At 37.6% G+C, this 22,890-nt stretch overlaps 1 protein-coding gene across 1 annotated transcript in view; it reads left to right on the plus strand.

The window, feature by feature from the left end:
- The window catches only part of PLPPR5 (phospholipid phosphatase related 5), a 121,214-nt gene that overhangs the window by 25,673 nt on the left and 72,651 nt on the right, over window positions 1-22,890 (plus strand). The window contains exons 2-3 of the mRNA XM_041750720.1: window positions 15,760-15,892; window positions 19,187-19,437. Coding sequence (XP_041606654.1) covers window positions 15,760-15,892; window positions 19,187-19,437 — 384 coding nt within the window. The remainder of the gene's footprint in view (window positions 1-15,759; window positions 15,893-19,186; window positions 19,438-22,890) is intronic.

A 22,890-nucleotide genomic window follows, 5' to 3' on the forward strand; every position in this document is an offset into this window, starting at 1 on the left:
TTGAATTCCTTCCAAATGTAAAAGTCAAAGTTAGTCAGTCTTACCTGAGGGAAATTTTTTACGTGCATGTTCAAATACCTGTGAAAGCTAATCTGAATCTTGCAAGGAGTGCTGGTGGGAAATAGCATAGAAACTGAGTAAGTTATATATGGAAGAGACAGTGAACTTCAAAGTCATACTTTTCCCCCTCTTAATAATTCAAGTCAATAGAAAGACCTTCACATTAGTTCTACAGGGTTCTACTATTCTATTCAACTTCTCCAAATGAATATTTAATCATTATGCCTTTGAGAAATAACATAAATCTATAACTCTTCCTCAAAATTTTCTCTTCCTTAAAATGAACATCCTGTTAATATTATCTGAACGTCCCACCAAACCACTGCATCCTCAATCTTTCCAAATAACATTTTAAGGTAACAGGCTAATTCTACAAATAAGTTGAAGCACGTTGGGGGCACATTTAGAAAATTAGTATTCCCAGCCTAATTGCACTCTGCCAACCCATATAAACTCTGTCTTTTACTCTTTGTTTGAATACATGCTATTGTTTGTTGGAGTGTCTTATCTATAAGCTTTATTTATCTAGTTGTTTCTTTTTTTTTAAAGAATAGATTCCCATATTTGTGCTTTCTGTAGGAAAGCATATTGGGGGAAATTATATTCATAAGTACAAAGTTCAGATAAAAGGCTTTAACTGTCAGACTTTTCTTCCTAAAATAAAACGAACTAACAAAATATTATAATGTCAAGGTTGACATCAAGTGATAAAGTGAGTTCATATGTGCTTCATAAAGAGCTTTGACTCCATTCCTGAACAAATCTTTGATGATGAGGATAATATTAAAGTTAGAGTGATGCTGCTGAGGTTTGAATCTCAGGCCCGCCATACTAGTTGTGGGATCTTGGGAAAATTATTCAACTTTTCTGTGCCTCAATCTCCTTATCTATAAGAAGGAAGAGTAATATCTCCCTCATAGGGCAGTTGTGAGGACCAAATCAAATTAGTATATGTAACGTGTTTAGAACAGCACCTGGCCCATGGTGAGTGCCATATATCGCTTTTAAAAAATGACAACAAAAGGAATATATTTATGAGTTTATATAATAAATAATATGTATCATAAGCTTAATTTAAAGGCCTTTGAGATCCTAAATAATCAGTTTTGTAAAAGGTACATCCTGTTATATATTGGAAACTTTCAAATTGGCTTGCTTAATAAATTTAGTTGAACCAGAGCTATTAGGGTTTCACATTTAAATGATAATTATACCTTTTCCTAATACACCATGAAACAGTAAGCTGCGAAGTTGCACTCATACCAAAAACAAATGAGACCAGACTGCAAAATGAGTTTATGTTCCAAGATTCATCTCATTCATTTATTTTTGGGTCTCAATCATGCTTTTCTTTGTGCGTTCTCATCAAACATTTTTAATGGCTTAGCAAAGTATAAGGATTTCCTATGCAATCAACATTTACTCTTTCTGTGAAAGTGTTTTAAAAATAAAGTCCTTCAAATGTCTAGTCATTTTTTTTCCAGTAAAAATGAATGGCCTTAAAAGACATTTGTTCTGGCAGTCTGTTTAAAGATGAGAGAAATGAAAGCCAAGAAAACCGGAAGAAGATGGCCTCAAGGGAAAGATCTGTATGATGAATTGGAAATTGCAAGGAATACTATTTCTGCTTTCCCAGGCAGAGCTGTCACCTCAAAAGCCATGGAAAGGAGTGTTACCCGGAGTCTCACAGTCGGTTGAGTGCATAGTCCCTTAATGGGAGTAAGGCACTTGAAGGTGACCACGAATCATTCAGTCCTGTTGAATAACAGAAACTTAGATTTTGATACAGAAGAAACCTCAACTGTACAGTAGAAATCTGAACCATGCAGCAGTCTCAAGTTTCGGAACCAGTAAGAAAATAAACATTAAAAAAAAAAAAGATAAGGAGAAGAAAAGAGGTAGAATTACTGTCTGCTACGAGCAATTATGAAGAGTTCCTACACTGGCTCAGGTTCTTTGATAATTCTCCCCAGACTCAGCAGCCAGCAGATACCTCAAGGAGGTCCAGTGGGGAAAAGTATGAATCTTCTGTACTGTAGAGAAAGGAATGTGAGTCTTAGATCGGAAAGGTCAGGTAAATCCCACTGTGGTTCCCTGGCCACTTTGTGCTGCACGAATAACATCTCAAAGAGCTACTTATATGCCTTTTTATTTCCCATCTGTGTCACTGTTTAGAATAACACTTCCCTCTCTCCTTGTGTGAGTTAATACTTGTTCTCTTTTTTTTTTGAAGTATTATTTTCTCCTCTTCCTAATAAACGGGGAAGTGGTGAATGAGTTTGCTGTCACTTTATGAAGTTAGCCTTTAACATTTTTCCTTTTTTCTTTCTGAAGAGCCCTAATTCTTTTATTCGATTATCATAAATAACTCTACTGGCTAATCCTTCCTAAATGTGAATTTCTGTCCTCTAAAAAAGGAGATGACCTGCTTTTATTGACTCCCCCCAGTGTTTCTGGGATATCAGCTTTAATGATATTTAGGATTGTCCCTAAATCATAGATTTCTAAAATCAAATACGTTTGGGAAACACTTGGCAGTAAACTTCAGTTCTCTTTAGTAGTTTTCTGTAGCAGATTGTCATGCTTTTGGTCCTATAGGAAAGCTAATTAGGAGGAAATTGCCCTCTTAAATACAGAAGTTCAAACAAGAAGGCTTTGATTACCAGATGCTTCTTAAAATAAAGCAAGATTTAGAAAAACATTATAAGGTCAAGTTGAACTCCAGAACTGGACTGCATGGAGTCGAATCCTGACTTTGTAACATACTAGCTAAATGACTTTAGGTAAATCATATAATCTTTCTGTGCTTCAGTGTCTTCATCTATAAAATAAAGACAATGAAATAATACCATCAAGGGGCAGCTAGACATTTTAAATCTTAATGTGCTAATATGCCCTGTGAATCTCTGGGAAGGATTATAGTTTGTAACTTTTAGCTGATTGTTTTTTTGAAACCAGGAATATCTTCCCTCCCCCAAAAATCCCTTAACATCCTGCTGAACATAGTTTTGTAAGCACTGATTTAGAGACATTTAATTATTGCTTGTGCTTCAACGGCTGATGTCTAGAAACTCCATTATTTCAAATTCCCACAGAATATTTAAGTTTTATCATGTTTTATTTTATTGTTGATAAAGAACAGGGGGAATTAATTTTAACGGGCATTTTAGAAGACCTGGAAAGGAAGCCAATCTGGTCTAAGCATTTTTATTAATTATGAATTAGTTCTTTTGAGGAATGACAGGTACATTATAAAGGTAGTGGCCTACAGTAGGTTTATGAACATGAAGAATTTGATCTTATATATTATTTTTTTCAAAACTACAAGTATGCAAAATAACTTTGAATTGTAGTGCTCTCATAATTCATTTTTCTTATAGCTTATGTTCACTACCTTCGTGTGAATGGTTGGGCAAGTATAAAGATCATGGAAAATTTAATTAACTAGGAAAAGAGGTTTTTAATAGTTTTCATAAACTTATTATTATTAAAAAAAAAGAATGTGCATAATGTAAACCTGCACCTTGCTGTTAGGCAGACCATGCTTTCTTTTTCTGTAGGATCGTGCTACTTGTTTCCCACCCCCTGACCCCCCAACCACACACACACATGCACTACAAGATTAGTGTCAGTACTTTCACATTATCCCAATGTGTCAAACTACTATATTATACTATTCCCAGCGTCCCAGATTTCCTTACCATGAGCACTAACCCATCACTTATCTGAGTTGGAAAGAATCTCAAGATCATCTAATCATAGCTAAAATTTGCCTAGTGCTTACCCTGGGCCAGCTCCTGTTCTAAGAATTTTATAACAGTTAACCCATTTAAGTCTTACAGCAGCCTATGGTGGCATTATTTCTGTTATCTTCATCTTGCAGAGGAGGACACTGAGGCAAAGATTCCTACTACACTACTTTGGAGAGACAAGTATGCCTTTCCAGTGCTTAGAGCAAAAACATTCCAGGTAGTACTTCTCCATACTGTGCTCTAGCTAGTTCCTCAGGGTCTGGAGGGTTTTAATATTGACCACACTGCTCAGGTGGAGTTGAAGAAGACTGGATACCTTTCCGTAAGAGTGTTCTGGAAAGGAACACCATGTTTGGTCACTTGCGTGTTCAGTCCCCAGTCAGCACTTACTCCTCATATCCTCTCTTCTTTATTCATTCACTAGTATAGTTAGTGAGTGTGTCTGTGTTGGCAGATATGTTGTAAGTTTCTCTGGCACCTCCTGCATGTCAGCCAGAGTGAGAAGTGCAGTATACTCTAAGCCAGAGGATGAGCATGTGCTGGGGTGCTGAGCAGTGAGTGTCTTGTCAGGACACTTCATCTCTCCAAGGCTCTCTTAAAACATGTGGAAAGCAAGAGCTTCGGGATTCTTTTTTTTTTTAGATTTCATTTAACCTTGCCTTCTGCAGTCCCACCTAGAATCCCATTCTAGGTATCACAATGCCTGGAATAGGTCTTTGCATAATATAAATATGTGATAATTGTTTGTTCAAATAAATATCTAGAAATTCCTTTAAAAGAATCTCTGAAAAATACCAAATGTGGTAATCAGGGCTTTTAGACCCCTCGAAATATCCTGTAAAGAGCTTGGGGGACTTCTTAAGACACAAGTGACTGGACCTCATACCCAGAACTTCTGAGACAGTAGGTCTGGGGTGAGGCCTGTGAGTGTACACTTCCATCAAGTCCCCAGGTGCTGCTGATGCTGCTGGTCTGAAGACATCTGAAAACCACTGTCCATAGAGCACTCTGAAAATTGACACCTATCCTCTGACTTCACAATTAAAAAATGATTTAAAAGGGCACCTGGGTGGCTCAGTGGGTTAAGTGTCCATCTTCCACTCAGGTCATGATCTCAGGATCCTGGGATTGAGCTCTGTGTCAGGCTCTCTGCTCAGCAGGGAGTCTACTCCTTCCTCTCCCTCTGTGCTCTCTCTCTCTCTCTTTCTCTTTCACTCTCTCAAATAAATAAATAAAATCATTTAAAAGTTTTAAAAATAAAAAATGATTTAATAAGCTTATCCCACCCACTGGCGGATATAACAGTTTCATGTGTTTCTTATCCCTGCTATTTGCATTTTAACAGGAGTCTCCTAAAGACTGCAAACCCTCACTCAAAAGAACAAGTCCATTCCTGGCCTCATTTCCTTCTGTGTAAGCTGCCTTTTGACACACTGCTTCACTAAAACTGTCCTACCCCCCAGGATATGGGGGCATTCTGGTTGCCACCTGCTGCAGTCCTAACCACCATTACTACTGTGTGCAGATTAAGACCAGGGGTTCAGAAAATGAACTGCCTTGGGTTCAGATGTGCCTCTTCAGTCTACACCCAGCACTGGGTAGTTTACTTTATCTGTGCCTTATTTTCTTCATCTGTAGCTGGATTTTTTAAAAATTTATTTTATTTTATTTTATTTCTGTAGCTGGATTTTAATAACAATACTTATAGGGCTTTTCGATTAAATTGTGAAGCACTTGGTAACAATCCCTAATACCTAGTAAATGCATGTAAGTTAGTTTTCTTTTCAATCCTTTCTCCCCCAGCTTTATAGAGATATAATGACATATTACATAAGTTAAGGTACCTGTACAATGTGTTGATTTGATAGATTTCTGTATTGCAAAATGATTAACACCATAGCATTAGCTAACACCTCTGTCCTCTCACATAATTACCATTTGTGTGTATGTGTGGTGAGAACATTTAAGATCTACTCTTATAGCAACGTTCACCATGCAGTACATTAGAACCTCAGAACTTGTTAATCTCATAACTGGAACTTTGTGCCCTTTGAACAATATCTTTCTTTAAAAAAAAAAAAAAAAGATTGGGACGCCTGGGTGGCTCGGCGGTTGACCGTCTGTCTGCCTTTGGCTCAGGGCCTGATCCTGGAGTCCTGTGATCGAGTCCCACATCAGGCTCCCTCCATGGAGCCGCTTCTCCCTTTGCCTGTGTCTCTGCCTCTCTGTGTCTCTCTCTGTGTCTCTCATGAATAAAGTAAATAAATAAAAGATTTTACTTATTTGTTTGAGAGACAGCACACAAGGCAGTCGGGGGAGGGGTGTCCAGAGGGAGAGGAAAAACAGACTCCTGGTTGAGCAGGGAGCCAAACTCTGGGCTCATCCAAGGACCCGAGCTGAAGGCAGTTGCTTAACTGATTTAGCCACCCAGGCACCCTGACCAGTATCTTTTCACTTTCCCCACCAGCTCCTAGGCCCTGAGAACCATCATTCTGCTCTCTGTTTCTATGAGTTCAACTTTTTTTTTTTTTTTTTAGATTTCACATATAAGTGATGCCATGCAATATGTGTCTTTCTGATTTATTTATTTAGCAAAATGCCTTAAGGTTCACCCAGGCTGTAGCAAACAGCAGAATTTTCTTCTTTCTCATGACTGGTATTTAATTGTATATACCACATCTTCTTTATCCACTCATCCATAGACATCATTCCACATCTTAGCTATTGTAAATAATGTTGCAATGGACATTGGAGTGCAGATATCTCTTTGAGATCCTGTTATCAATTCCTTTGGATAAATACCCAGAAGCAGCATTTCTGGCTTACATGATGTTAGCATATTGGGTTTTTGTTTGTTTTTGTTTTGCTGTGCAGAAGCTTTAAGTTAGCTTTTATTATATGTTAAATATTCCCCAAATTTGCCTCTTGGGGTATCATCTTCATGACTTCTCTCATAGCTACATACCACCTCAACTATCACTTATTTTTTCTTTAAATCAATCCACTTTACTAACAAATTGTAAAAGAAAACATACCATTATCATAAATGAAATAATATCAATTGGTAAATAGAAAGTAACCACAAAGTGAATATACTGAAAATCAGTATTTTTCAATTTTTTTTTAAAGATTTTTACTTATTTGAGAGAGAGTGAGAGCAAGAGAGCACAAGCAGGGGAGCAGCGAGGGAGAAGGAGAAGCAGACTCCACGGTGCAAGGAGCCTGCTGCAGAGCTTGATTCTAGGATCCCAGGAACCCAGGATCATGCCCTGAGCCAAAGGCAGATGCTTAACCAACTGAGCCACCCAGCCACACCAAAGACTTGATTTACTTGAGAGACAGACAGACAGATAGAGTGCACGCATGAGTTCGCATGCACATGAGTGAGGAGAGGGGTAAAAGGGAGAAGCAGACTCCCCACTGAGCATGCAGCCTGAAAAGGGGCTCATCCCAGGACCCTGAGATCATGACCTGAGCTGGAGTCAGATGCTTAACTGACTGAGCCACCCAGGCGTCCCTGGTGTTTTTCAATTCTAGCTAAGTATTATTTTCTGCTGAAAACTGAGCCTGACACTCATTCCTTCTTTATTGGGGGGAAGAAAAGGAAATTAGCAAGTTCTCACTGCTGTTAGATAAACCCCCCCCCATCTCACTGGCTTCACACGTTAGGGTTTATCTTCCACTCATGTAGCAGTCTAGCACAGGACTACTGGCTGGGGGGCTCTGACTCCTTCTGTCTTACAGCACCAACAACTCCCAGGCCCAGAGAACTCCCTGTTTCTAGGCAGCAGATGGGGAGAGAACATGGGGAAGACACATGATTTTTCCTCTCCATCTGAAACTGACACACATCATTGATCCTGACGTTCCTGTGGTGTAAGTCACCTAGCAGCAGGCATGCAGGGAATGATGGTCCAGATAGGTAGCCCCTTCCCAAGCCAACTTTATAATAATGAAAGTGAGAACACAAGTTTCTGTGATCAAATTAGGAAATATATACACTTATAGCAAAACATAGCCATAGTTTCTTACCTGTGGGGAGGGATGGTGTGTCACTAACTACATTACTAACCATGTTACTGTTGTATCACTCATTATATTGCCTCTCCAGTAATTCTGCTGAATTCCATTAGTTCTTTTTCCTAATCTCAATTCCACTAAGAGACTATGTTTCAAGAAGTTAGCAATGCCTTACTTAGCAAAAGTGCTGGAATACATATAGACACTGAAGAAACCTTAATTTCTCTGTATCATAACACAAAGTTAATGAGATAGTACCCAGTGTAGCTTTTTACCCCTTGGTATAGCTTAGAACTTTCCTTAGCTAGCTTGAAATTGATGATGGGAAATGAGCTCTCTCTTTATATGTTCCTGTATGATAACCAAGAATACACAGTGTGTTTGATAGGGACCTAAATCTAAGCCCAGTGCCTTCCTACGTTTTAAATTTTAAGTCTGTCTCGTGACCTTACCTTTATGGATAAGTTTCCTTTTCAGATATTGTTTCACATATATCTGAAGTGCATGAGACATGCCAAATACCATCACACCAATTGCATGACCTCTACTGCTGCATTATGTCTGAAATGGTTTTCTTGTACCAATTTCAAACCAATGATGCATGGATATCTTTGAATCATCACCAGTTGAAAAAGAGAGGAATTTCTAATTAGGTTTTTATAAATGAAAACATAAAGCTATTTTATAAATGAAAACATAAAGCTAAACATCAAATGTTTGGCATTTGATGAAAGTCTACAGTGATTTCATCTTCCTGAGAAAACTTACAGTATTTTGTCATTAAGGAATATAGATACTAGAGGGTCAGCCTCTGGGAACTGAGGCATGAGAGCAACATTATGTCCTTATAACAAACATTTAAACACTTATATTTGGGGATTTATGATTCACACTTGCATTTTTGTCAGTTGCTATTCATCTACACAGTGGGGCTTTTACTCACTGCCAGGCAGGACAATGGATGAGATATAGGATCACACACCAGTTCTAGCCTCAAAGATGGGATAGAGACGTGGATGGGTGATTTAGAAAGGTCCTGCTTCATAAACAAGGTAGGGCTCAAGTGACTTTATAATGTCAACACCAAGTTCAATAAAACATAATGGAGTCACTCAATCAGAGAATGGGGTATAATAGGAAACATGGTCCTCCAGCTTGGGAAGATCTGTGGAATGTAAGGCTTCTGTCTACCAGACGGGTTGAGGTTCAGGAGCACGGCTCTTGCCTCCAAGCACAGAGACTGTCAGGTTGCAGTTAGGAGGGGACTGTGACTCAAGGAAGAGCACAGTTGCTCAGACACAACCCTGGCTGGGTGGGTAAAACAATGAGGGTCCTTCAGTACCAGCTCCTGAGCTCTTCGTGGGCATCATCACATTCCACATCAGATTTACAAGGACCATGAATAGACACCACCAACCTTCCACAGGGGTTGCTTAAGGGCTTCCGGTAGAACTAAGGATCAGGCCGGAGCTGTCTCCTTTACTGGCAGAGGAGGAGTGGGGGTGTGATGAGTTAGTGAGCCCAGATGAAGGGAACTGGAAGGCACATGCAAGAAATGAAGTGAGGGTCGACACCTGTGTACTTACTGTGCCAATTTATACTTTCTCTTCCAGTAGTGTCTTTTTTTTTTTTCTTTTCCTTTTCTGTCCCAGTGAATGAACTTTGCTAAGGTGGAAGAGCTATGAACAGCTGATCCATGGAATGCCAGTGGCGGATTCACCCCAGTGGGGCCACAGACATTCTTCCTTATGTTCTGCTCCCTTCTCACTCTGCTCTCCACAGACAGCTGGAAGCTGAGGCAGGCAGATGGAGGGGCCATGTTCCTTACCAGCCCGTGTTCCTTACCTCAGCTGTCTTTGGAAACAACTTTCATTTATTAGTTATTAGTTGATAGAAGAAAGAAAATTTTATCAAGGAAAACTATGAAGTGACAAGACTTTTAGCATCCCTGTCTCTGAATTCCATGCCCTCTACTTGTCATGTTTCCCCCTCTCCTACTCCCAGAAAAAGAAAGCAAACTAGTTACACTCTTTACCCAAGAACTGCTTTGGGAATCTGATGAGAGTGGCAGCCAGTGACTCCAGATTAAGAACTCCTTCTTGATGATGGTGAGAAAATAACCAAACCACCAGGTGCTTCATTCCATATAAGAACTGAGAGTATGCAAGGACACCTGGGTGGCTCAGTGGTGGAGCATCTGCTCAACCTTTGCATCCGGAGCGTGATCCCAGGATCTGGGGTTGAGTCTCGCTCCCTGTGGGGAGCCTACTTCTCCCTCTGCCTGTGTTTCTGCCTTTCTCTCTCTCTCTGTCTCTGTGTGTGTGTGTGTGTGTGTCTCATAAACAAATAAATATTAAAAAAACTGAGAGTATGCAGAGGAAACATGAAGAAATTTCATTGAAAATGGAATCTCAGAGAAATAACAGCAGAGTTAGAAAGGATGGCATAAAGCTCCCTTGGTGTTTATTGGAAGCGTGGCATTTTATATCAAAAGGATCAGGAAAGCATTTTTCTAAACTCTGTTCTTTTATGCCTAGAGACCTCAGGATTGTAGAGATCCTTGTGAGGTGCTGTCTGCCCCAATACTGTCCCCTTAAAACTGTAGAAATTTCTAGGAACGTGGCAGAGCTCCAGGGTATAACCTGGTTGTTGAGAAGTGTGAATAGAGGGCAGGAGGCTGAAAGGGGTGGGCCAGCTTAACCTAGAAAAGTTTGAGAAAAGCTTACAAGTTTCTAGGCAGAAGCTGTGGTCAAAATCCCTCTGAACCTGGATTCAGATTCTGGCTGTGCCAGTAACTGTGTGATTCAGGCACGTTTAACTTCTCTATTTCTCTCCGAATAGGTGCCCTTATCTATAACATGGGCAGATTGAACTGGATTTCATTCACGCGTACAGCCATTCACATTTATTGCCTATGACTATGCTTTCATGTAGATGTATAAAGATAGACATTTTACAGTCCCTGCTTCAGAGAAGCTCTCAATTGAGTGGAAGAGACTGATATTGCTGATTATTATAGAATCATGTGAAAAGTACCATAGTAAATGTACAAAATGCCACTGGAACATGGAGAAGGGATAGGTTGCACCAGGAACAGGCACAAAGAATAGGCAATATTTAAATTATGTCTCAAGCACAGAACTATGCCTTGCCTACCAAGCTATACTATGTGATGGACCAAGTCTAAAATCCTGGATGTATGGAAAGGCCTGGCATGTTGGCATGTTGGGGGGAATTTACATGTTTAGCTCTGGCTAGAACATGGCATGTGGAGGCTGTTGTAAGATTTGGAAGAAGCTAAAAAAAAGAGAGAGAGAGAGTTGGAGGAAGCTGAAAAGGGTGATTTTAGGCTCAGCTATAAACAGTCTTTTATGATAATTCCTATTATCCCATTGTCTGTGAAGACACACAGGAACATCATAAATAGGAAATTTGGATTGTACATATTTGTTTTCAATATATCAGTGTGGCAGTAGATGTCTTGATGGCCAGAGAAAAATGGTCAGATTTGAAATATAATGAAAATATAAAAGAAACAGGAGTTAGCAATTGCTGGAGAGAGGCAGATGAGGGGACAGAGGTGTCAGCATGGTGTAACATGGTGTGAGAGTTCAAGCTTTAGTGCCCAAGTGGAGGATGGTGGGTTAACCGAGATGGTGACACGGAGGAGCAGGAGGCTTAGAGTGGGAGAGATGAATTTCGTTTTGGATGGGAAGGCTCTGAGGACTTCAATGTACAGATCTGAGCATGTTGAGATGTTATCACTTAATGAGGTGGTTGGAGACCTGCATCTGAAAGTTAGGGAAGAGAGAAATAGGATTCCTTAGAGTGGTAGGGATTGGAAATGCCTTTGGGAGAATAAAGTCCTCCAGGGAGACTTCTGACAGGGCAAGAGAGAAAGAACCAAAATAAAAGGCCAGGCACCATAGAATTTAGGTTTGTAATTCACAGATGAGAGCTTTTGCCTCCAAGGCAAACTCCATCTACTTTGGTTCTGTTTGGGTCATGTTGAGAGCTACCAGGAGGAGGGCCACCTCCACTCCTCTTCCAACATTACCTTCCTGGTGTTGTTTGTGTCTAAAACCTTTTCATCTATCTGATAACATCTATTTACCTTTTCTTTAAAAGTAATTAGGTTTTCTTTGATGCTGTGCTTTTTTTGAATTCTCCTAGAAGAAAGTACCAAATGTGATTAGATGTACAAGAGATTTATCAAGAGAAACATCTGTAGAAGATAAACATTTGAGGAGGGGTAGGCCAGAGAAGGCTGGGAGAGTATGGAGGTGTGACCCCTGTGAAAGAGAGGGGGAAGGAAGGGGAATGGGGTAGCAAGCACCTCAGACTACAGTGCAGTTTCAAGAAAGCCTTGGCCAGGCGGATTGGCAGTTTTCAAGTCAAAATTGCTAGTTGGAGGTATCCCACATCTCAGAGGAATAGGCTTTCCTGAGTACCCCCACCATGCTTAGTTAGTCATTTACTAAATGGAGCCTACAGGAAGTGAGATCACAGTGGAACAACAGCTGGGCCCATGAGCTGGAAAACCTCCCTACAGCAGGAGAATCGGAGTGGCACGTTTTACTGATACCACAGATGCTTTCAGTGACTCAGTAACATTTTTTCCTAAATGTGCTTGCTACTGGCAGTTATTGTCCAACGAAGTGAAACTCAGCATCGAACCTTTATAAATTATTTTATCTGTGTCCACCCAACTAGATGATAAAGCTTGCTTAAAAGAGCAGTACCTAACATGGAACCCTTAACTCAGAAGGCATCTAAGTATTCATCATAATAAAAATGGTTTTATTTTTACTACGTGAATTTGCTGATAGTAAACAATGGGAGTTTTGATTTAGGAAGTTGGGATGGGTGGAGAGATTAAGAGAGAGTATGATTTGGATGAGGAGTTGCACAGGTATCACAGTGAGGAGGGCAGAACTAGAGCACATGACGTAGACACAGCCATGGGAGGAAAACAGACACTAGGGTCTAGGCGCCTACATTTGATGAGATGAAGTCCCAGTAGCACACAGAACGCAGTATCCAGAGAACATGGTGGAAAGGGCTAGTCTAGAGAAAGAACTAGCGTGGGGAGAGGTCCAGCAAGATGGGATAGATAAGAGTTGAAATAGACCTCACTGCAACTCCCTTTTTTTTGAGAACTAGGCTTTCCACCCACAGAGGCAGTTTTCATACACCATGACTTACCTTCTTAACTGGTTAATTGGAGCAAAAGAGACACCTGTCCCCAACTAAACCCCCTGGGAATTTGAAGTTGGGGTTTGGTAAATCTAATTAGTTGAACTTTCCCTCAACTGACCTGACATTTTAAAACAGGGCTCTTGGAAACTTCTGGGGCACTCATGTATGCTAGGAAATAGGAGAACTGGCTTGCAGAAAGAGAAGAATGAGTCAGGCATTCAGAGAAGAGCTGAGAAGCAGTGTGACTCCAGAGATAGGGAGTGAGATGAGAGAGTAGTTGCTTGAACTTCTGAGGAATTTCCATTTCTGGACCTGATCCTGAGACCCATCCCTCCGAGTTCTGAGATAACCCTCCAACCCTAGAATAAGTTTCCAATTTTGCTTAATCCAGTGTGAGAGTTTCTTTTAGTAGCAGCCAAACAGTATTGATTGAGACAGCATTTTGGCAGATATGCTGAAGACACAAATAGGGAATTCAGAAACGTGCAATGTGCTGACATGCAGCCAGGCAAGAGGTTAGCATTAGGAAAACCAGGAAAACTGTAGCCCTGGGAAGAGGGGCCCAGACAAGGCAGGTCTGGTAGGATCCTGGTAACCAAACGAGTTATCAAGTCAGGGATGAGCACACAGGATCTGGTTTTAGGAAGAAACTAGGGTGTAAGGTAGAGCCTTCATCACAGGAACAAGGCAGAAAGAAGTTGGTTATCAGGAGTCCGGCAAAAGGTCAGGGGCTGACTGAGACCTCGGATCTAATGAGGATGGAATTCATGCATCCATTTAGTAAGAATTATTGGATATCTGTTGTATTCTAAGGAATGTCATGTAGCATGTACTAACAGACCAAGTTGGGGGGGTCAGTGTCCTAGGGAGTGGAGCCATTCTAGGAGTGGAGACCCACTGGTACCTGCTGTGGAGAAGAGAAGGCTGGGAGGCCAGAATTAGGCTGAGAGCCAGGCAGCTCATGATGTGGAGTAGGTGATAGATTCTTTGAATTTGGAACGTTGTGGGGGCAAAACAGACCTGGAAGTAGTTGAAACTGAAAATTCAGTAATTTCTTTCAAAGAGCAGAAGAGTGATTCAGAAAGGAAGAGGAGAAGATGTCAAGTACACAGCTTATCTATTAGTTAGCTTCTTTTAGGGCCGTGGTGGCACCTGATGAGCCCATAGAAAATATCTCTTGTGCCTCTTCAGGTCAGGTGAACTGTTTCATCACATACCTGCTCTACTTTATCAAAGTTAAAAATTTCAGGAGGATTTGGGAGGCTATAAACTATAAATTAGCCTTTCCTAATTCAGTCCAATCTTACCAGATAGGCAAGACTGGGTTTCTTTATTATAATTCAGCTCAACATCTTCTGGTTTAATCTTGAAACTTGAACTCCTTGGAAGAAGAGATATAGTAAGAAAAGAGGAAAAGTTAGAAAGAACAAAAATTAAGAAATGCTTTATAATCGGTTACCCATGTAGGAGTAGAACTAGGTTAAATGTTTCATCTCCTATAAACTCCTGTATCTCCCACTTACAATTTTGAATATCCTATAATACAGATGTTGCCTTTCATCGAGACCCCAAAAGCATTTTTCCAGGCAATGTCCCTGTATAGTACGTTACTTAACCTAGACAAGACGTACTGAAAACTAACCTTAATAATGACAAATTAGGCAACATACCATTTGCTCCAGTTTCTTTTCTCTTAATCATATTTCTAGTGTTGTTGATCATAGTATTAAATGGAGTCAAAAGATCTGGGGGAGAGTCAGCAATTTCTGCTTGGCTTCTGACTGGTTTGATGGGGACCAAATTATTTAACCTCCCTAAGCATTCATTTCCTTATTCATAAAATGGAATATTAACACATACTCTAATACCTTGCTGGATGATTTTAAAGGACATGAATGAAAACCACTGCAAATGGTATAAATACCAAGGGAAGATAGGCAGGTCCTTTAATAAATCAGCATAGTAGAGCAAAGAATCTGTACCAGAATCTAATTTTTCTCCTTATTGGCTATGTGGCTTTGGGCAATTCATTTGAATTCCAAGTCTTGTTTTTTTCAATTGTAAAAGAAATATGGTATTTTCTGTTTCATTTTTTTATAAAGATTAAAATGACATATGTTATACTAAAGTATAAAGAATATAGTAATGACTGTAATTTTTAATACTGTCATTAATACAGAATAAAATAATGAGATTTTGGCAAGGGGTAATCTCATAGCCAAACACATGTGAATTAATTTTGGTTTTTGTTATAAAAGTATTAATATAATTTGACTTTAGGATGTCTTTATCCAATCATTTCAAGAATACTTTCATAGAAAAGTTTCATCAGAAAATTCATTGATTTCTGTGGCACTGTCAAATTTAAGCAAGACATAACCCCTTAAAAATAAAACATGAAATTCAGTTACATACCAAAAATAAATGAGTGCATCCTTAAAGCAAAGATCCTTTGTAAATTTTTTTTAACTAAATCCATACAAAAATGGAATGGTCCATTTGGATTCATAATTCATCAGCTTAATACTCCCTTGAATTGAGAGAAATATGGGTTGTACACATAGAGATAAGGTTCTAATAAAAGGATTTAGTTAAGTAAATATGATTCAGTTTTATATTGAGATTGTTGTCACTCAGAGGAGTTACTTTTTGCATTTTTTCTATAAAATTATTCTTCATTTATACTGCTTAAATTCTAATGTTCTTTAACCTTTTATTTCCTTGCAAGATAATAGTTGGAGAAACTGCTGTGTTTTGCCTACAACTGGCCACGCGGGATTTTGAAAACCAGGAGAAAACTATTTTAACTGGAGATTGTTGCTATATAAATCCACTGGTGCGGCGAACTGTACGATTTCTGGGTATGTGTTCATTGAATTATTTTTATTGTTGCTGCAATCATATTTATGTGTAAGCTAACCCCTAAAATGATCAGCATTTTAACTCTATGCAAATACTGGATTATATTTTATATGAAATGTTTTAGTTTGGCTTTAAAAATAACATTGCATACTACGTTCATGTGGCTCCACCTCAGGTATCATTTTCATATTACTTTAAGAAAAAAAACACTACACTTGGATGTTTAATATTTATTAAGAAACTAAAAATTATATAATTAAAAGAAATTATTTACTGTGTTTATGAAATTTCAGAAACAATGCTTGGGGAGAAATGATAATCTAGGTAGACTGCTCAGTGTCATGACAAACAAGAAAGATAGCTTGGCAAAGAAAAGGTATGTTGTATTCGTTAACTGCCAGATGTAGCACTACCTCTGAGCTTTTTTTTTTTTTAATGTGAACAAAAACGTATTAGTGATTTTATTAGAGGAAAAGATTTACTATTACATATTGTACACCTGAAACTAACATAACGTTGTATGTTAAATATACTGGAATTAAATTTTAAAAAATAAAATTAAAACAAATTTTAGAAAAAGATAAACTGACTTTAACCTTCAGTCTGAAATTCTAGCTCTAATACATATAAGCATTGATGAATTAATGCAAATCATTTCAATTCAATAGAAATTTGGCCAAGACAGATTTTTTAACTGACACAATAAAGTTTAATATAAATTATCATTTCCTGTATTTATCAGATAAAAGTATGTCTTCATATACTAATAAAATTTAAGATAAATTTTGACTTGTGTTTAGATTAAGGTACTGTATCCTTCAATATATATTTCATATCAATGGGATCAAGATGAAGACTTTGGAGATATTATGCACAGATCACCTAATCTATATATAAACCCACTTAAAGATTAATCAGATGTCATCATACCTTTGAATCTCTCTAAAGACAAAAGGTCTCCTTATCTCGGACTGTTCTTTCTATTGCCATCAAGTTATACATCTCCAAAGCCCTCATTTATACTGTTGAAGTAATAACTTTTATATGAAACTTTAAAAAGCTTTTTTTTTTCACATGCATCAATACTCTGTAATCTTTGCACGAGTCTTTTAATAAAAAAATAAGCAATAATATACTCAAAACTAAAAATGATGAAATTGACACTTTCCAAAAATACTGTTAAAGCAAATTTTATTAAGCCTACTTAAGTAGGTATGTTTTGCATTTGCACATGTATTTCTAAAGAATTATGGCACAAAATAAAGCATACTTTAAATCTCCTATGTTTCTTATTATGTGATTTTATAAAATATTTAGGAGTGCTTGATTTGTTTCTTTTCCCTTGTTCATAATGATCTGGGTATTTCTAGTTGTTTAAAATGGGAAGTTTATAAGCAAAACATTACTGCATAATAGGGCATCATTCTTTGTAGGGACTTTATCCTGGTGGTCAGCACTGTGGATACACTCATGGGATCTCACTTTAATAAGTATCTTTGTAGTACAATATTGGCCTTGGGCCTAATGCAATGAATATTTTAATTTAAAAGCACATTTGGGAACTTTACAAGTATCAAGAGATATTTCCGTATCCTTATCAAATATTTCTCTCTATTTTACACAGGAAACCTTATTACAGCAGATAAAAAGAAGGGTTTGGTTAAATAAGATGAGTACATCTTAGCCTAAATTTCAAGGGAGTAGAGATGAAGACTTGCCATTTAGGTTCCTGTGCTGGGGCATGATGATTGGAAGGAGAGGTTACGTACAAGAGCATTTTATTGAGCTCCATTCTCTTTCATTTCTCTTCCTCTCCTAAGTTTCTACTTTTGATAGCATTACTTGTATGACTCATGACATGCTGGGAAGATGTAAAGAAAGAGCTTTTATTATTTTCTTTTAACATTTTTAGATAAAGAACTAAGGTTTTTGTTTCACAACCATTTGCATACACAGTTTTGCTATGTGCAGATTTATGTGCATCAGCCTTTTATAATCTTATATTTCAAAAATTAAAAGGATAGCCATGCTTCTGATGCTGGAAAATTATTTGATCCTGCACAACAAAATTATTTGTTTCCTGCATAACAGCCAATAATTAAGTATAAAGGTCTAGCAAATAAGCAATCCAGAAATCTATGACTAAAAGATAAGTGTCTGATTATTCTAATAGAACCATATGACTGTTTAATGAATAAACTGTTTGGAAAGTATTCTGTCTCTAATAATTTATAAAGTAAAAATACCTGATTTGAATATTATTTCCCTAAATTAAAAATAATAGATTTTTTTCACATTGGTACCATATCCTCAAAGGTTGTATCTGTCAGTTTAGTTGAAAATGATACTAAGGAATTTATTTTGCCTACTCTACCTAAAGAGAAAGATAAATTTTGATTCTAATGACCAATGATATTGAATTTAGAAAGAAATTTTTAAAACTTGAGTAAATTGTCACATTCCTTTCAAGGGACAAAAAAAATCTCTGTATACCTAATTTTCTACCTTCCGATTACCAAAACAAATCAATGTCAATGCTATAAAGATAATTGACAAATTATCATTTTGATTGCATTATTATTTATGAAATTGCCCCAAATTTGATAAATTAAAATACAAACATAAAATATAAGGTGGGACTAAGTTACTAGCTGTTATGTGACTTTTTAAAATACATTTGTGAAAGCAGGTTAAAAATTAATCTGAACCATTCTTCTTAAGATATTCTGTGATATTTAAATGAAAGCTAATGGCATTGGATTTTACTGCTAATTGGCACCTCCAACAGAGTTAACATCAGTCTGGATGGGTTTAAGAGGCATAATCAAAGGGAGACAACTGCTTGGCTTTATGTTTGTAAGATGCAAAATATTTTCAAAATAGGGAAAATAAAGATTGCCAACATTAGTACAAGGTGAGAGACGGAGCCCTCTCCAAAGAAGCATGTCTCCTTGTTAAAAACCACATTACCCAACTATAGTCTTCTTTATCTTATGTCTTACAAACCTGCCATGCATAAAATTGTAGCCAGTGGTAGACAGCACGATATGTTAAATGATTTAATACTCTCATCACTCCAGAAAGCAAAGAGCTGGAAAGAAGTGAAATGGAAGGAACCATATGTATGTACGTATATGTATGAATGTATGAATTATTTTGTAGTTTCCAAAATGTTGCTATGTTGGCTTATTATAGACAAATACAAAAAAAAAAAAAAAAAAGCAAAAAGAAACAAAAAAAAAAACAGAAAAACAACAAAAAACAGAGTTACAATGGTTTGTTTTCTTCCTCAGGTATTTATACATTTGGGCTATTTGCTACAGATATCTTTGTAAATGCGGGGCAAGTGGTTACAGGGAATCTGGCTCCACATTTTCTTGCCCTGTGTAAGCCCAACTATACAGCACTCGGATGTCAGCAGTACACACAATTCATCAGTGGGGAGGAGGCCTGCACGGGCAACCCAGATCTCATCATGAGGGCAAGGAAAACGTTTCCATCCAAAGAAGCGGCTCTCAGCGTCTATGCAGCTATGTATCTGACGGTAAGCAAGGATTATTAACCAGTTTTAGTCTATCTTTCTGTTAATTCTTCCAGTGAGGAAATTATTTTTTCTGCCATAATGGAAGTCACATTAACAGCTTTCTGTAGGCCACTTAATTTATTTTTAATAATAGCTGTTTGTACTGCGGATAAAATTAAGTCAGTTGACTCTCATGAGATTATGTGTGGGTAGTTGGTTGTATTAAAAAAATATAGCCATTAGCATTTCTATTTGAGAATATGTTTATCTTTATGTTAAATAGGGCTTAATGGAAACAAATTTGTCCCGTAGCAGTCCCCATAATCTCGTAATAACCCAATTAAGAAAACTATCCTGGCCTCTTAGCTGCCTACTCAAGCTCTAATATTTTCTGGTGGAGGCGGGGAAAAGAGAACTCTTTTTTTAAGAACGATTTTTGTTTGGTTATTGGTAACTATTTCATCACAATGTCTCAACTAGTTTTAATATTTTCTCCAAGAACTAGCCAAAATGTCCTTATAAATTATGTTTTTCCCTTTTATTCTTGAGTCTTTGCCATCATTTCAGAGGTGAGAGCCAGGCTTCTACTGCAGCTGTCCCGGACCTCTAGGTGGAAGTAAATGGTCATGGTTGAGCACTTTACTGGATTTGCAGGAGTAGAAAGAAGGGCAGCCTTGACAGGCAGTTCTTGGCCCCAGAATCCTGCCATCAGCCCTCCCCCCTATTACCAGGATCTGCCTGTAACTATGGAGCTGGACTCCAAAAGTGTGCTCTGTAGGCTTTGCCATGGCTACAGTAAGAAGTTTAGAGAATTTAAAAGACTTTTGGGGTTCTCCATTCCAGCAATGCCAATAGCTATTTTCTTCTGTTTTCAGCTCACTGACGAGAGATCTCAGGACCTAAATGCAACCAAACTTGGTCATTCCTGATGACTTAAAAAAATTAATTCTACCCACAAGGAGTTTTTTGATTATGGAAATATTTCTGATATTCTTGTTGTAATCATGCCAGCTTATCTCTAAAAAGCAGAGAGAATCCACAGTAACACCCTATGACACCTCTCCTTGAGATTGGAAATAAAATTACTAAATAAGCAACAATTTAGGGGGAAAAATACAGCACTATACATACCACTCACAATGGCAGGATAATTTCGGAAGCCATAAGCATATGCATTTTAACATTTCTGAAGTTTTCTAGCTGAGGCAATTCTATCCCTCGCAGCCCAGACTTTTAAAAATCCCATCAAAAAAGGCTTTCTGGAGTTAAAGATCGAATCTCATCCTATCCATTTTCTCTTCCACAGTCTTCTGACGTCTGCTGCACCTCCCTTAGTCCCCTCTCAGTGTGCTCCCAACTCTGCTCCTCCCATTTCTCCTGATTTCTTTATCCCATCAGCTTTGCTTTCTGCTTTCCATTCTAATGTAATTCCAACTTGATATGAAATCTGTTTATCCACGCACATTCTTTCTATTCATTAAATTGCTTGACTGCATGTCCCACCTCTCTTAAAATATGAAGCATTCAGCCTTAAAATGAAGATTTTAAAACTTGAGTGAATCACAAGTCACAAAATACTTTTCATTCACTGTCATCACATCTAAATCTGACATTGTTATTTGTATCCGAGTATGAATTGCAAATGTCTGCATATACATATGTGATCAAGCCAATGACTTGAGACCAATTCCAGAATACTCTCTGAACCCAAATCCTATTACATGATTATTTTAGCACTAATAGATGATAGATTTTGCTGGCAAACCAGGGTTTGCTAGTGGTGGTGAATGTGCTAGTATTATAAATACTTGATATTTCTGTCCTGCCAAAATCGTGTTTTCAAAGGCATTGCTTTGGGAGAAGGTATTATCCTTTGAAGTCCCAGAGAAATCTTCATATCTTGTCTTGCCTCTCGTCAGCTGCATGTGTTTTAGCAACTTCTTATATATATAATTATATGATAATTTATGTAGTAATTTATGTAGTAATTGATTATTTGTACTGATTTATTGAGTCCTCATAAAAACTTCTTGATGTAGTATTATGATGCCCATTTTACAAGTGAGGACACTCAGAAAGCGAAGCAGCCTGTTCCAAATCCATAGAATCGCCCATCTTCCTGGCTACAATGATTCCAAATATTCCAGAAAAGGACTATTAAATCATATTAGCTCTAATATGTGCATGGTCAGCTGAATTTCCTCCTGCTGCCACATAACCTAAGTAACCTTTATGTGTAAAGGTTACAGCCAAAGGTTCAGATGGTAGATATGTTTAGAGAAAAAAAACATTTAATAACACTTCAGCACTCGGAAATCTTCTATCACTAAACAGTGGTTTGGACTAAAAGTCAGGATTCCTACTTGTAATTACATTGCAGAGTACCTCTGTCTTTTTAACAATAGATTCTGTTCTCTGCTAACTGCTTTTTTCTCTTCCCTACCATCCCTTTATGAGTGTGTGAGTGTGGGTGGCTGCTATGGCAACTCTGAATATAACTCTTGCTGCAAATGTAGGCATTACAGTCAGGTTTTACTGTTATATTTGAACCCTTATACATATATATTTCTTCCCAGCTTCACTAGAGACACCTTGGGAAAACTTTATAATAGAAATGTTGGGGTGTTTCAACACCCCATCTCGTGAAATACTTGCCAGAATTTTGATGAGTAGGTACATAGGAAAACAGCTGTATATTCAGTATTTTCTGTGGAAACAGGCTTATTGCTGTATTTAGGTAGAGATAAATTTGTTTAATGTTGTATAGGTGTTATAAACATACGTAAATACATAAAATAAATAAGCTCTATTATGAAGTCTTTGAATAAGAACTGAGGCATATTTTTCTGATGTTTCTCTTTGTGGATTAGTCAATAAAATTAAGGAACTTAAAGTCTCCCTTAGCATTTGACTTTAATTAAGGCTTTGGGGATAATTTGATAACAGAGTTGTTCTCTTTTGCTTTACTGAGAACTTTCAGGGGAAAAAAAAAATATATCTCTATGCCTATTTTTGCAAATGTTGTTGGATTCCCAGGAAAAAAATTCTGAAGGTTATTTAACCCTCAACCATTAAATTTATAATTCAGTGTTAAGTCACGTTAGAATAATACTTAAATTTTACTTTGTGTTATTCATTTCATATAAAATGAGAAGTTTTTCTAATTAAAGTTAAATGAACTTCAAAGTTGAGAATGAGAAATAATGTTTGGTGACTTTCCAGTGAACCTCATAAGCCAGTGAAACAGAAAGACCTAAAATAATCTCTTTAGGTTACTTCCAATTCTGGCCTTATGTTGATTTTTCTGAAAATCTTTAGAAAAAGAAAGAAAAAGAAAGGAAAGAAGAAAGAAAGAAAGAAAGAAAGAAAGAAAGAAAGAAGAAAAAGAAAGAAAGCAAGAAAGAAAGAAAAAGAAAGAAAGAAAGAAAGAAAGCAAGAAAGAAAGAAAAAGAAAGAAAGAAAGAAAGAAAGAAA

This window comes from Vulpes lagopus, chromosome 3, assembly GCF_018345385.1.
Source record: "Vulpes lagopus strain Blue_001 chromosome 3, ASM1834538v1, whole genome shotgun sequence".
In the NCBI taxonomy this organism is placed as follows: domain Eukaryota; kingdom Metazoa; phylum Chordata; class Mammalia; order Carnivora; family Canidae; genus Vulpes; species Vulpes lagopus.